The sequence below is a fragment of the Neophocaena asiaeorientalis genome, unplaced genomic scaffold (assembly GCF_003031525.2).
Source record: "Neophocaena asiaeorientalis asiaeorientalis breed wild unplaced genomic scaffold, Neophocaena_asiaeorientalis_V1.1 scaffold5, whole genome shotgun sequence".
In the NCBI taxonomy this organism is placed as follows: Eukaryota; Metazoa; Chordata; class Mammalia; order Artiodactyla; family Phocoenidae; genus Neophocaena; species Neophocaena asiaeorientalis.
The window spans coordinates 15,749,367-15,762,322 of record NW_020174698.1 but is presented as its reverse complement, the minus strand read 5'-3'; the positions used below and the strand labels follow the sequence as shown (position 1 = coordinate 15,762,322).

Here is a 12,956-nt window from a genome sequence, read left to right as displayed (position 1 = left end):
TCGCGGGCCGGCGCTCCCCGGCCGGCGCCCGGGATGCTCGGGGCGCCTGGGGATGCTGGCGCTCAGGCTCGCCCAGACCAGCGTGGACTCCTCATCCTTAATGACCGAAATCTTCTCTCCTCTCAGGAAGAAAAATATTGCTAAGCTAGGAAGTTACATTTAACCCGAGAACAGAAATAAGTAAAATACTTAAATGATTTCCAAGACTTAATCACTGGCTTCTAAGTAGTCTGAAAGAAGACTTTCTTCAAGAACGTGTTGAAATCTAAATACAGTAACTCTACATCCAAATACCCTGAACATAAAACACTAAAGTGGGCTAGGAAATAAAAGGTAAAGTCCTGATGGCAATGCAAAATCTTTTACTATTTTTTTCTAAGTACGTTTTAAGGTCTTCAAAAAGATAAATATTTAATATATGCAGTAATAAATTTAAAAAGCTAAAATTTGCCAAGGTCTTTGCGATTTTATTAAAACAATCCAGTGCTCCATTTTCAAAATTTATGGGGGAAAAAGTTTAACTTCATCAATGGTAATTTAACAATTAAATAGGGGACATACTTCTTTGAACTTACAAGTATGTTTAGCAAAATGCACTTCAAATTATATGCTAATCAAGGCATGTAAAGCACTTTCACTTTAAAAATTAGTTCTTAATCTCTGTATAATGTATTTTATGTAGGGTGTTAACTTGTTAACTTTTTAAATTACGAAAACAATATATGCTCATTGTAATAGACTTTAAAAGTTGTACATACATATATAAAGTTAACAGTCCTCTGTACTCAATACCTTTCCCCCATCTCACTCTAAGTAACCATAATTAACACTTTAGTCTGTGCTCTTCCATATAGTTTTACTACATATATAAAGCACAAATGCACATATATAAGTAGGGCACATTTTCAAAGACGATTCATTTATTAAACTAATTCCTAAATAGGCCATTGGTAATAACATTAAAGGGGATTTTTCTTATTACGGTACTTTGAAACTATTTGGTTACTTTCCCATAGTACTACCCATAAGCACTTCAGCCACCAGGCCCATTTTCATGCCCATTAAACTAATTTTCCCTTTTTATTACCAATTGCATATAAAAATGGGCAAATGCATGAAAAACTGAGTCCTTTCCAACTTATACTACAGTGTTTTAGGCATTAGAACTTCTTGAAATTACGGGTATTTCTAAGTGATACCTTCCATTTTAGGAGCCAGTTCTGAACAAGGAAGTTAGATGATTCAGGATGTTGTTACAGGGCTTTGACATTGGATGGTTGAAACCTGCCATTGATGTGTTCTGTTTGTTAACTAGGATCTGTTCAGAACCCAGCTGAATCACATAAAAGTTTTTACTAATGTCAGGAATATACCTACTTCTGCTTGTATACCTCTCTTCCCAGGGCATCTATACTGGGCGTTTATTTAGTATTGTTTAAGAGTTTAAGCTGAGTCATACCAAAGCTGCAAAGGAATCTTTCAAAAAGGTGCCATGCTTACATACTCCACCTAGAGGCTGTGTGGATTAAGGAAATTGAGTTTACTTAGCAAAGGTTTCTTATAGGTCCCATCTTTTATACTGCAGTTCTTTAAAAAAATTTGTTCTTGAAATTGAACTACAGAATATTCTGAAGAGAAATTTTCACTTTATAATTTTGTCTCAAGTCCCAAGCCAGAGGTTGGCCGCCATTTTCCATACTTTAAGTTGTCAATAGCCCCCAAATGTTTTCACTTTCCTTTAAAAGCTGCCCTGTAGCTTTGCTTCAGAAAAAGCCTTGAGGAGTACTTACTCTTAAGAGAATATACTTGTTTCTACTGTAAGACCTATACAGGGGTAGGACAGCAATCCACAGATTTAAGCAGAGGCTTTCCTGTAAATCTGGGAGATAGGAGACCTTGGATGTGTTTGATCTGATGGTTACCAAGCCTGTACAAGTTTTGATTGACTTTATTTCTCTTTGTTATGCCTTGTGGATTGCTGACTCTCTGCTTCTTTACTGAAAGGAGCCTTTTTTTTTTTAAGTTGATCAATATCAATAATTATAGCTACTGTCAGTTGAATACTTATAATGTACCAGAATTGAATGGTGCTTCCTACTTTAAAACCTCAGGCTTGTACTAATTCACAAAGACTACATACTTCCCCCTAGATCACAGGTCTTCCCAAGTAGTGTAATTAGTTTGAAATTCCCTTGGTGACTTCCCTCACCCCCACCACAAATGGAGATAATTTGCAGGCTGGGATTACCATGATTAAATGAAACAGTTAACTTTTTAAACAAATGAGTAAACTCTTTCAAGTGATAATCTGTGCAAAGCATCTGACCATATATATCCCTTCTTGTTTCAAATATAGGAGACAAGGGAATGAAAGCTGAGTTCCAAAAAAAAAAGGACAAAACAACTGATGCTGATTTATAAATAAGTACTGAGCATTTTAAACCCAGTAGCTACAGCAAGCATCCATAAGCATAAAAATTAAGGTACAGGTGTTCCCTTAGTTACAGCCTATACTCCTTAAGGCTAGATTATCTCCTCATGGCCTCTGCCCTCACCCATTCCTTCCCACCTCCCACAATTAAGTTCCTTTATTTCACTATTCATTTGAGAGCTAAAAGGAATAATTTATCTTCCTTAGATTTTTGGGAAGAGCCCAGGCTTTGGAGTTGGGTCCAAGTTGGGTCCAGGCTTTGGAGTTTATGTCCAAGCAGAGACATAGCTTGGATTCTGATTCTTCGATTTACTAGCTGTATGAATTTGGGTATGTTACGTAGCCTGAGTCTTAACTTTCCTATTTGTATAATAGGTATAATTAAATCCATATGATACAAAGCTGTTGCGGTTTTAAACAACAGGTGTGAAGTGGCAAGGCCAATGCCCAGCACATAGTAGGTATTTTATGAAAGTAAGTTTTTAAGTCATAACCATGTTCCTATGCCAGACCACAAATGCCAATTTATACCAATTAAGCTAAGAGCACGATACAGAGTGGTACAGATACACATGAAATGAACAAAGCATTATGAAAACTTCTATGTGACAATTCCCAGTCTTATCTCTATTCAGCTAGTTTAGTAGCTTCCACACCCCTTCTTAAAACCGTTTCTCCAACTGACTTGGGTTACCTACCTCACTAGCCACTAGTTTTGTAACTTTATTGATCTTATCTCCCCAACCTCTTAACTTTGGAGAGTGCCCAGGCTCACTCCCTAGGGATCCCACCTATTTTCAACTAAATTTTTACCAGACCTATTCATTATCTCCACTTATTCATTATCTCTAGAACTCCTGATTGTTTCCCTCCCCTGCCCCCTGTAAAAATAAGTGGCTCTTGCTGGCTCTATCTTCAGGATTTATCCAGAATATTACTCCTTCTCGCCCCCAGGGCTACATGTGGTCCAAGCCACCATAATTTCTTGCCTCAACTGAACTATTCTCCTGTTTTTTCCCTTGCCCTCTTACAGTCTACACTGAACACAGCAGCCAAAATGATCCTCCTAAAATGAAAGTCAGATCATGTCACTCCTCTACCCAAAACCCTCCAGTGGCTTCCCATGCCACTCAGTGTAAAAGCCTAAAATCTTTATGATGGCCTTCAAGATCTTGCATCAGCTGGCCACGCCTTTTGCCCCCAATCTCATGGTTGGCTGTTTTCCCCTTTGCTCATTCTGCTCCTGCACTGGCTGGCGACTTTGCTTTTTCTTGAGCGTGTCAAGCATGTGCCTACTGCCTGGCCTTTGTACTTGCTGTTCCTTCTGACTAGATATTCATACTGCTTGTTCCCTCTCTTAATCTTCATCAACAAACAGATGATCTCATGAGATGTCAGATGTAGGACCCTGCATCTGGAAATGTGCTAGAAACTGGAGATAAAGTGGTCTAGGTCTGGGACAGAACCATGACATAATAAGAGAAATATAAACCTAAGGGATCTTTTAGTTCAATAACTTGCAGTTTGTAATACAGTATGAATAAGTATTACCTATACTATTTCTGTTATCTATTTAGGGAACAAAAATATCTACAAAGTTACACCAAAATGACAATACATGGTGGCATTAACTGGATTCTCCACAGGTGGCCCAGAAACACCCTCTGGGATTGCTGGTGTAGACTCTGTGGAGTGAATCCAAGAGGCAGGCCACACAGTGCCAAACACCCTAAGAGGACCAGGAGGTCTCAGGGAATTTGTAGAGTGGTCTTTCTCCCCCTACTAAAGAGGAGGCCTCTTCCAAAGAACAATCATTTGACTCATCTCTGGGTTCTTCTCACAGAGCACACTGTAAAGGGTGCTCAATAAAGTCTGAATTACACGGAACGTCTTAGGTTGCACTTTATTCTGTCTTGTTACTCGTGCCTGTTCCCACTGTAAATATTCTGATGTATCAAGTGGTATAAGGATCCTTGGTTTTCCTCTTCCCAGTGTAAAGAATGTATGCCATGAAGGGGTGCCATGAGGGAAAAACCCCGCTGTGGACCCTTAACAGTTGATGAGTTGAAGCGCTAAGGGGCTTCTGATCCACAAGAGCAGTTTGCAAGTAATGATTTTTCCACTATGGAGCTCTTCGATGATTTGGATCTGTGCAACACAGCATGGGGGAGCCCTTCAAAAGTGTGTTTAGCAGGTTGTTAAAAGATGACGTACAGAAAAGGGGGGGAGGGATTCCTTAGCCAAATAAATTTGGGAAACACTGGATTAATGGTACTGGTGTTCCTTACTGAAGGATTTTTTCAGACCCCTTGCTCTGCCAGTGTGCTTTATGAATCCTCAAGAGAAGGTTGTAGTATTTCCCAAGTTTTTGGCCATGTTGTTTTGTTTGTGAGGAGCCCTGCCCAGGGACCAGTATTTCACAAAACAGCATTTTGAGAAACTCTGCTATGAAATATAAGAATTTCACACCCGAAATTTATAAGGAGCACTTCAGTGCCTTTCTGGGTTTTCTGCTATGAAAAGCCAATGTTAGCAGCCAATAAATGGTGTAAGTGGACATTCAAAGGGTCTTTGATGTCATCTCATAATGTAATTAATGAATATGAAATAATGTTTTGGTTTTTAACCCTAGACCTGGAATGGAAAATTATCTATGTGGGCTCCGCGGAAAGTGAAGAATACGATCAAGTTCTAGACTCTGTTTTAGTGGGCCCTGTTCCTGCAGGAAGGCATATGTTTGTATTTCAGGTAAGATTATTCTTGGTAAATATGTATGCCAAATACATTTCTAAATGGTCCTTAACCCTTTCCTTTTGGGTTAAATCACTCTGGTTCTGCTGCATTCACTTTTTGTCTGCTTCTATCATGTTTTAAGAAGTCTCTGTGTCATGAAGGAATGCCACTTCCTGATTTTGTGTGCTGAGAGATGTTACTGTGATGTTTATACTTCAGGGTTTGCAGAGCATGCAGTAAACCTTATACTCTGTCAGGGCCACGTGGTGGTTAATTTTGGGCTCTTCCTGTGAATAGTCCCTTAGTATGAGACCTTCAGGGTGGCTGTCCAGCAGCCCCAAACAGGGATTCAAAATGCTTACTACTAACTGGGGATAGTTAGTAATATGCATTTTCAGATTATAGTTTCAGCCACTAGGAATGATGATGATATAACAAAACAACTTTATTTCAGCATAATCAATAACTCAGCTAGGTTATCAGGTATGTTAGAAGATAGAGATCTACGAGATCTTGGGTCACTGGAACTAAATGAAGTCCAGTGGTCTACTAAAGCATCTACTCTACACTTCTTATAGAGGATTACTGTTACAAATCCACAACTCTGTCATGTGTGAGGAGAAATTCTACTAACATAATTATGTTCTCAGATACCACTGACAGTATTTAGGTCTGTGCCAAGTCTTCAGACATTGTCCTCTGCATTCAAAAATATTACTTCTTTTAATCCATGTCAAATTGTTGTATAAAACTATTCAGTCACTTCTCAATTATCCATGTTTATTAGAGGGAGATATTTATAATAATCCAAAGAGTAACTAGCCATTGCTTTTTTTTTTTTTTTAACTGTATGCGGGCCTCTCACTGCTATGGCCTCTCCCATTGCGGAGCGCAGGCTCAGCGGCCATGGCTCATGGGCCCAGCCGCTCCGCGGCATGTGGGATCTTCCCGGACCGGGGCACGAACCCATGTACCCTGCGTCGGCAGGCGGACTCCCAACCACTGCGCCACCAGGGAAGCCCTAGCCATTGCTTTTTAAAAAACTATTAATTTTGTTACAAGTATTTCTACCCAACAGAGTCTCATTAGTTAAGTAGAACCCACTGAAAATCTAACTTTTCTCTCCCTGACCTCTCACTTCGCTCATTGCACAGATGGGACCAATTTAAATAAATACTGTTGGTCAAATAATCCCACCAGATATGAGCTAAGAATCTCTCAAACATATGGTATGTCTAGAGCTGCTACTGCTCCCTCCCCTCTCCTAAACATAGAATTCAGAATTTTGTTCTCCTAGCCGTAGTGCTTTTTATTAAATAAAAAGCAACAAATACTGTATTTTAAATAAACAGTTAAGAAAAGCTTAAATATATTGACTAAAGGCTCAAATATATTAAAAGTGCTGTGAAGCTGAGTTGTGTGACTGGGGATGCACTGCAGTTGTAGACCTGGTTCAGATCCCACTCTGCTGCTTATTAGCCACGTGTGACTTCAGACAGGCTCCCAGCCTCCCCTAGTCACTCCAGTCATCCCTAAAACGTGGATACTAGCCTACCTCATAAGAACGTTATGAGGATTAAATGAGGAATAAAGCAGTTTAGTATAATCACTGACAGGCAGTGCCTATTTCTTCTATAATTGGAACTAAGCTTTTATTCTCTTAGCTTCTTGAAATTGTTATACAAAGAAGCAGTATTTGCTCTGACCCACAAGCCTGGAGAACCTCTACTTCACAGATGATAATTTATGATGCAAGAAACTTGATTTGAGAGGCAGTAATATATACCTTTCTATGCTGCTAAAACAAAACAAAAAACAGAACTTGCAAATAAATGCCATGTTTTTGAAACAAACTTTAAAAAATCTTCTCTATGTGTTTATGTTGGTTAAGAATACTCCTTAGCTTTTGGCTTGAAGTATCATAGGAAAAAAATTACTCAAAACTATTTCCCTCTAGTGATTTTTACCTTGGTATTCTGTGCACATGTTGCCAAAAGTACAAAGCAAGTACAGTGTGATTTAGATCATATGTTCAGCCTATGCATTTTTCAGAATTCACCATTATCAGCAGAAAGGAACTAAAACAGTTTTTATTTTATGTTTTAAACAAACTACCATAGCATTCTCCTGGTCTGCCAGGATTTTGCCTCAGAATAAAGCTAGCAGGAAGGTGCCCAGACGTCTGCCTAGTATTGCCTGTTGGAGTCAAAGATCTCTGCTGATCACTTCTCCATCCTAAATGATCTGAGAGGCCTGCAGGCTTCTCTCCTTGAATTTGCTCAAGCTGAATCCTTTAGCAAACAACTTTTAAAACACAAACATGCCTAGAACCAATTTGCTGAGGGGATGGGAAGCAATAGAGGGGAAAGTTCCCATATTACTGAACTACCTCTATTTCCCATCTCCACCCAAAGGCAAACGGCATATTCTGAGTACAGGCCCTCTGTCCCCATTCTGGTATCTCTCCAAGAGAGATCATAAACCACATCAGGGCAGGAACTGAGTTACGAATGAATTTCAAAATACTAAGTATATACTGTGTGCCTAGAGCTATGCTGGACTCGAGATCACAAAGATGAGCTGGATGGGATGCCTGCCCGAGATAAAGCTTAGAATCGCAGAGAAGTCTGAAGGGGAAACATATTTAGATCATTGGACATACATTAATAGAGAATTTGTGGGCTTCCCTGGTGGCGCAGTGGTTGAGTCTGCCTGCCGATGCAGGGGACACGGGTTCGTGCCCCGGTCCGGGAAGATCCCACATGCCGCGGAGCGGCTGGGCCTGTGAGCCATGGCTGCTGAGCCTGCGCTTCCGGAGCCTGTGCTCCGCAACGGGAGAGGCTACAACAGTGAGAGGCCCGCGTACCGCAAAAAAAAAAAAAAGACAGAGAGAGAGAATTTGTGTTGAATAATATGAGTGCATAAAGAGTGCTATTAATTACACCTTTGAGTTAGAAAGGGTTTCACTAAAAAGGATACATTTGATGCAAGCTTCAAAGATGAATTTTTCAGAATGTTAGGGAAGGAGTATATGCAAGGCACAGAGGCATGAAAGCTTATTATTACATTTTAAAGAACCTACATTTCTAGACCAAGAGATGTGGAGTTAAAGGGGTTGTGATGTTGGTTGGAGACCAGTTATGAAGGGCCTTATAAATGAAGTTAAAAACTGAGATCTTTATCTCAGAAATGAGGGTAATCATCTGAGGTTTTAAAACCTGGTAAAGGGATGGGAATGGATCTGTGCTTAGATAGCGAATGCTGGCCTCAGTGCAAATAGGCTACTGCTGGGGCAGACCAGTAGGGAAGTTTTAGCAATATTCCAGATAAGAGATAAAGACTTGAATTCTACTGTCAGAGATGGGAAACATTGAAACTGCCTAGATGGAGGAGGTAGGGAAGCTGAGGGTGACAGATTTTTAGTATGGGTAACTAGGTGAGCGTTTTATGCCTTTTTGTGTCACCTACATGTGGTAGGTATACTGTAATCATGAGTCTTCTATGATAATGGCCTGATTGAGAACACTAGTCAGAAGTGTTCCCAAGCTAAGACATTGGCTGAAGTGTTCACCAAGGCCCAGGGATGGTCCTTAGTGTCGTAGCAAGAGTAAGCCAATCTGCTGGAACTTCATGCACTTACCACTCAGAATAGCTGCTTCAGGTCATGCTCAGTGCCTCACCATCACTGCCTGTCCCCAGTCTGTGATTCCTTCCAACCAGTGTCCTTACTGTCTTCCACACGGCTGTGGACAGGGCGCTAGCCTTCACTCATGTTCTCAGCCACCTCTAGCTCACTTGCCCCACCTTCTGTGTTCCTCAAGGTTCAGCTTACAGCACTTTGATTCAAAACAAGATCATTGATTACATCTGCCTCAAACAATCTTTACCTTCATTGAATTTCCATATGTGGGACTATTTGTATTTTTTGAAAATCTGCTATATAACTATTTCCATTCCATTTTCAGTTTTACATTAATTTACTATTAGAATATCTGTGAAGGGTGGATGAGTGGATATGAGAATATGTGTCCTGGGAAACTGGATAACAAACATTTGCTGCCAAAAGGCTATATGGAGATAACTGAATATTTACTAATTTAGGTCTGAAAATTATGACTGGGAAAACTGAATATTTACTAATTTAGGTCTGAAAATTATGACTGGGAAAACTGAATATTTACTAATTTAGGTCTGAAAATTATGACTGGGAAAGGTTGGAATTAATAAGACTATTGATTTGCTTACTATATTTTATAAAAGGTTCTATTATTGAATACTGCATAATCCCTCATGAACAACCACCCACTGTAGCCAGAATTATTTTTCTCTAGACGTAGTGATGCTTTCAGGTGCCCAGGGTACTTAGGTATACTGTGGAGAAACACGTGAATTATATTTTCTAGCTATAAGTCAGTTTCAAAAAAGTGAGCATTTGCCTTCCCAGTATGATTTCCACATTTTGGTTGCGGCACCCTTAACCAAAGGTGCTCAGTGTAACCAAAACTCCAGTTTTGCTTATGGTTAACAACCTTTTGTGATGTGTGTTTCTTTTCTTTTTAAATTATTCTAGGCTGATGCACCTAATCCGGGACTCATTCCAGATGCAGATGCAGTAGGTGTAACAGTTGTGCTAATTACATGCACCTATCGAGGTCAAGAATTTATTAGAGTTGGTTATTATGTAAATAATGAATATACTGAGACAGAATTAAGGGAAAATCCGCCAGTAAAACCAGACTTTTCTAAGGTAATGCTCTGATTATTCCTTTTTCATTAATTTTACTATACAACTTTTTTAAGCAATTGCCATTTCATGGTACACTATGGAAATGGCTTTGAGAAAAAATAAATTTGAGGTCCTTGTGCCAACTGAGCAAACTAATCTTTGTTCCATTACCATGGATGACCTCAAACCCTACCTCCAGATTAGTCATTAGTAATTACTGTTGGTTCGGCACCTTGAGAGTCTCTGATGATTTAGAAAATTGAAAGTGCCTCCTATAAGAAACAGGTCTCTATTAATGGCTCCCTGTATGGCATTCCCCATACGTCATGATTCTATCCATTTCAGTCTTTAGACATTCAAATTCATGTTTGTTTTACTGATTATTCAATAATATTTTTGTCTGTAACTCTTCCCAAAATTGTGGGGGGAAGTTTTGTGTTTGTTTTTCATAGGAACGTTGTTATCTCAAAACTCCTATACGCCTTGCTTTATGTGCTGTTCTCAGAGGTTAAACTAAAGGTCTTAAATATTATCTGGTGGTGAAAACAGCTTAGCTTCTGAGTGAGAAGCTGAAAATCTGTGATTCGGTATTCTCAAAAATACTAAGTACTTTATGATTTTCCATTGGGAGCTGTAATAGTTTAGTAACTGGTGATTTTTGTGAGATTGAACATAACACTCTATCTGCCAGACCATGCAAGAAGAATTACATGGAGTAAAATGGAATGTTCTCCTTTCTGATAATAAGGCTGGAAGGTTTTTTATTCTGATGTGGAACATTCCATTTCTAATTTATTAGTTACCTGTATGGTTCCTTGTATAGCAAAAAGAGAAGAAACTAGAATATTGTTTCTAAGAATGAGCCATAATAATTAAAAGATAGGAAACTATTAATAATGAGAGGTCATATGTGGGAATATTTTTCATTTTCCTTGAAAATATTAGTGAAGAAACACCACATTAATCTAGAAAGCATGTTAATTTGTTAAATAAAGCATCCTCTGAAGCACTCAAGAGATTCTCTCCCCTTTAGGAAACAAGTACAGAGTTAGAATATTTTGTTGGATAGTAAAAGAGCTGGATAATTCCCTCAGGTTCTCCACATCTTGCTTCCATTAGACTAAAATAATTTCTTTGCTTCGGCCCTATTTCTTGCTTATGTTATGTTTAATGTGCTTTACTTGACTTACACTTTTGTATATGAATTAGCCCTTAAGGAGTACTAATATAAAGAACCATTCTATTAAGGTCTATTTGTGTATGGTAATCTAACTTTCTTAGTGTTTACCATTTATATATTTCCTTCTTCCTCTAGCTTCAAAGGAACATTTTGGCATCCAATCCCAGAGTCACAAGATTCCACATTAATTGGGAAGATAACACAGAAAAACTGGAAGATGCAGAGAGCAGTAATCCAAATCTACAATCACTTCTTTCAACAGATGCATTACCTTCAGCATCAAAGGGATGGTCCACATCAGAAAACTCACTAAATGTCATGTTAGAATCCCACATGGACTGCATGTGACCACCTGCCATCCCTATAGTACAAATTAAGCTATAAAAACACACAGAACTATTTCCCTGAAATTCCGTAAGTCCATAGTCAAGATACAATGTGAAGAATTTGTTTGAAAAACATCCTGTAGAAAGTTTATAAGAAACCAGTATTTGAGCAAATTGTGGAATATAAATACAACTATTTTTAAGTAATTTTTTCTCTAATGTGTTATTTTATTTGTTCTGAAACTAATCTGATTAAAACATATATATTATTTTCTTTTCCTCTATATGTAATTAAAGCACTTATAAAGAAAAGTGAATCATTAGACCAGGTTGTAAAGATGTCTTAGCCTCTTGGACAGTAATCTTTGGACCACTATTTTACTAATCTTTGAAAGAACAAAGTTAACTTCAACTAAAATGTGTCTTCCTGTGATAACACATAATTTGGTTTGATTTAAGGGGCAAGTTTTCATTCTTTTTACAGCATGCCCTTAAAGAAGGGATTTGAAGTCAACTGTATGCTACCAAGAACTCTAGGATCTGATTTTCCAGGCCACCTTGAAGCCTCTTATGGCTACTGTTCAGTTCATATAATGTTAGCCAGCATTCAGTTTGGTTTCTAAGACAACAAATGAGGTTAATTGTTTATAAGGTCCTCTGGCTATGATTTTTGTTTTTGTAACAGTTCAGGACATCAGAACACTCCTCGAATCATACATCATTATTACCCAGTGAATTCAGCAGGTCAAGAGCAGATACAAACTCCCTAAGTTTAAGAGCAGGAGAGTATAATGACTTCGTTCCGTTCGTTAGATTTATAATACTATGAACTTAACTCTTTAAAACTGTTTTGCTAGGTCATCTGTTGTTGGCAGCATTTATATAAAAGCAGTGGATTTGGAAAGATATATTTAGCTTTATCAAATTAGATAAGTTACTATTTTGGAACTATATATATTTTCACATGCAGTACTCTTCTCCATATCCCCTGACACTCATGCACAATAAGATTAGGCATATTTGTGGTGGACATATTTTAGATAGCTTTTCCAGGTAAGTTTTTTAAAAGCAGTCTTGGAAAGGAATGCATTAACTAAATGGGCCAAAAGGTTCTTTTTCATTGACGAGAGCTAGGTCCTTCCTCAAAAAGTTTCTTATGCTCCAGTAAATTAAATGTAGAATATTCTCATTACTCTTGCTGCTAAGCAAGGCATTAGCCATATAATGCAGAGTTATGCAGTGCCTTCATATCTCAAACTTTTATACTGCACTTTTTAAAGCTTATTTTGAGGAAGGGAAAGGGGCATTTGTCTGCATATGGATTCTCAGTTGTATATATTTCCTGTCATTCTAAAAAGTGACTTTGTGAAGCAAAATTTTGCTAAATGTTAAACTTTGAAATTTAATATACCAGATAATTAAAATACTGTCCACTAACTAGTTCATAGACTTTAAAAGTAAAATACATCCGGCTGTTAAAACAATATGAAGAAAATTTCATTTTTGTCTAATTGCAATTAAAAGAAAATGTTAAAATATTAAAATGAAAATAAAAGTAAT

At 38.2% G+C, this 12,956-nt stretch overlaps 2 protein-coding genes across 10 annotated transcripts in view; one reads left to right on the top strand and one right to left on the bottom strand.

Moving 5' to 3' along the window:
• Nucleotides 1-12,833, top strand: part of ASF1A (anti-silencing function 1A histone chaperone) — a 14,035-nt gene extending 1,202 nt beyond the window's left edge. Inside the window, exons 2-4 of the mRNA XM_024759150.1 lie at nucleotides 5,064-5,179; nucleotides 9,735-9,911; nucleotides 11,206-12,833. Coding sequence (XP_024614918.1) covers nucleotides 5,064-5,179; nucleotides 9,735-9,911; nucleotides 11,206-11,418 — 506 coding nt within the window. The 3' untranslated portion in view covers nucleotides 11,419-12,833. The remainder of the gene's footprint in view (nucleotides 1-5,063; nucleotides 5,180-9,734; nucleotides 9,912-11,205) is intronic.
• The window catches only part of MCM9 (minichromosome maintenance 9 homologous recombination repair factor), a 107,765-nt gene that overhangs the window by 70,960 nt on the left and 23,849 nt on the right, over nucleotides 1-12,956 (bottom strand). The gene's annotated exons all lie outside the window — the stretch shown is intronic.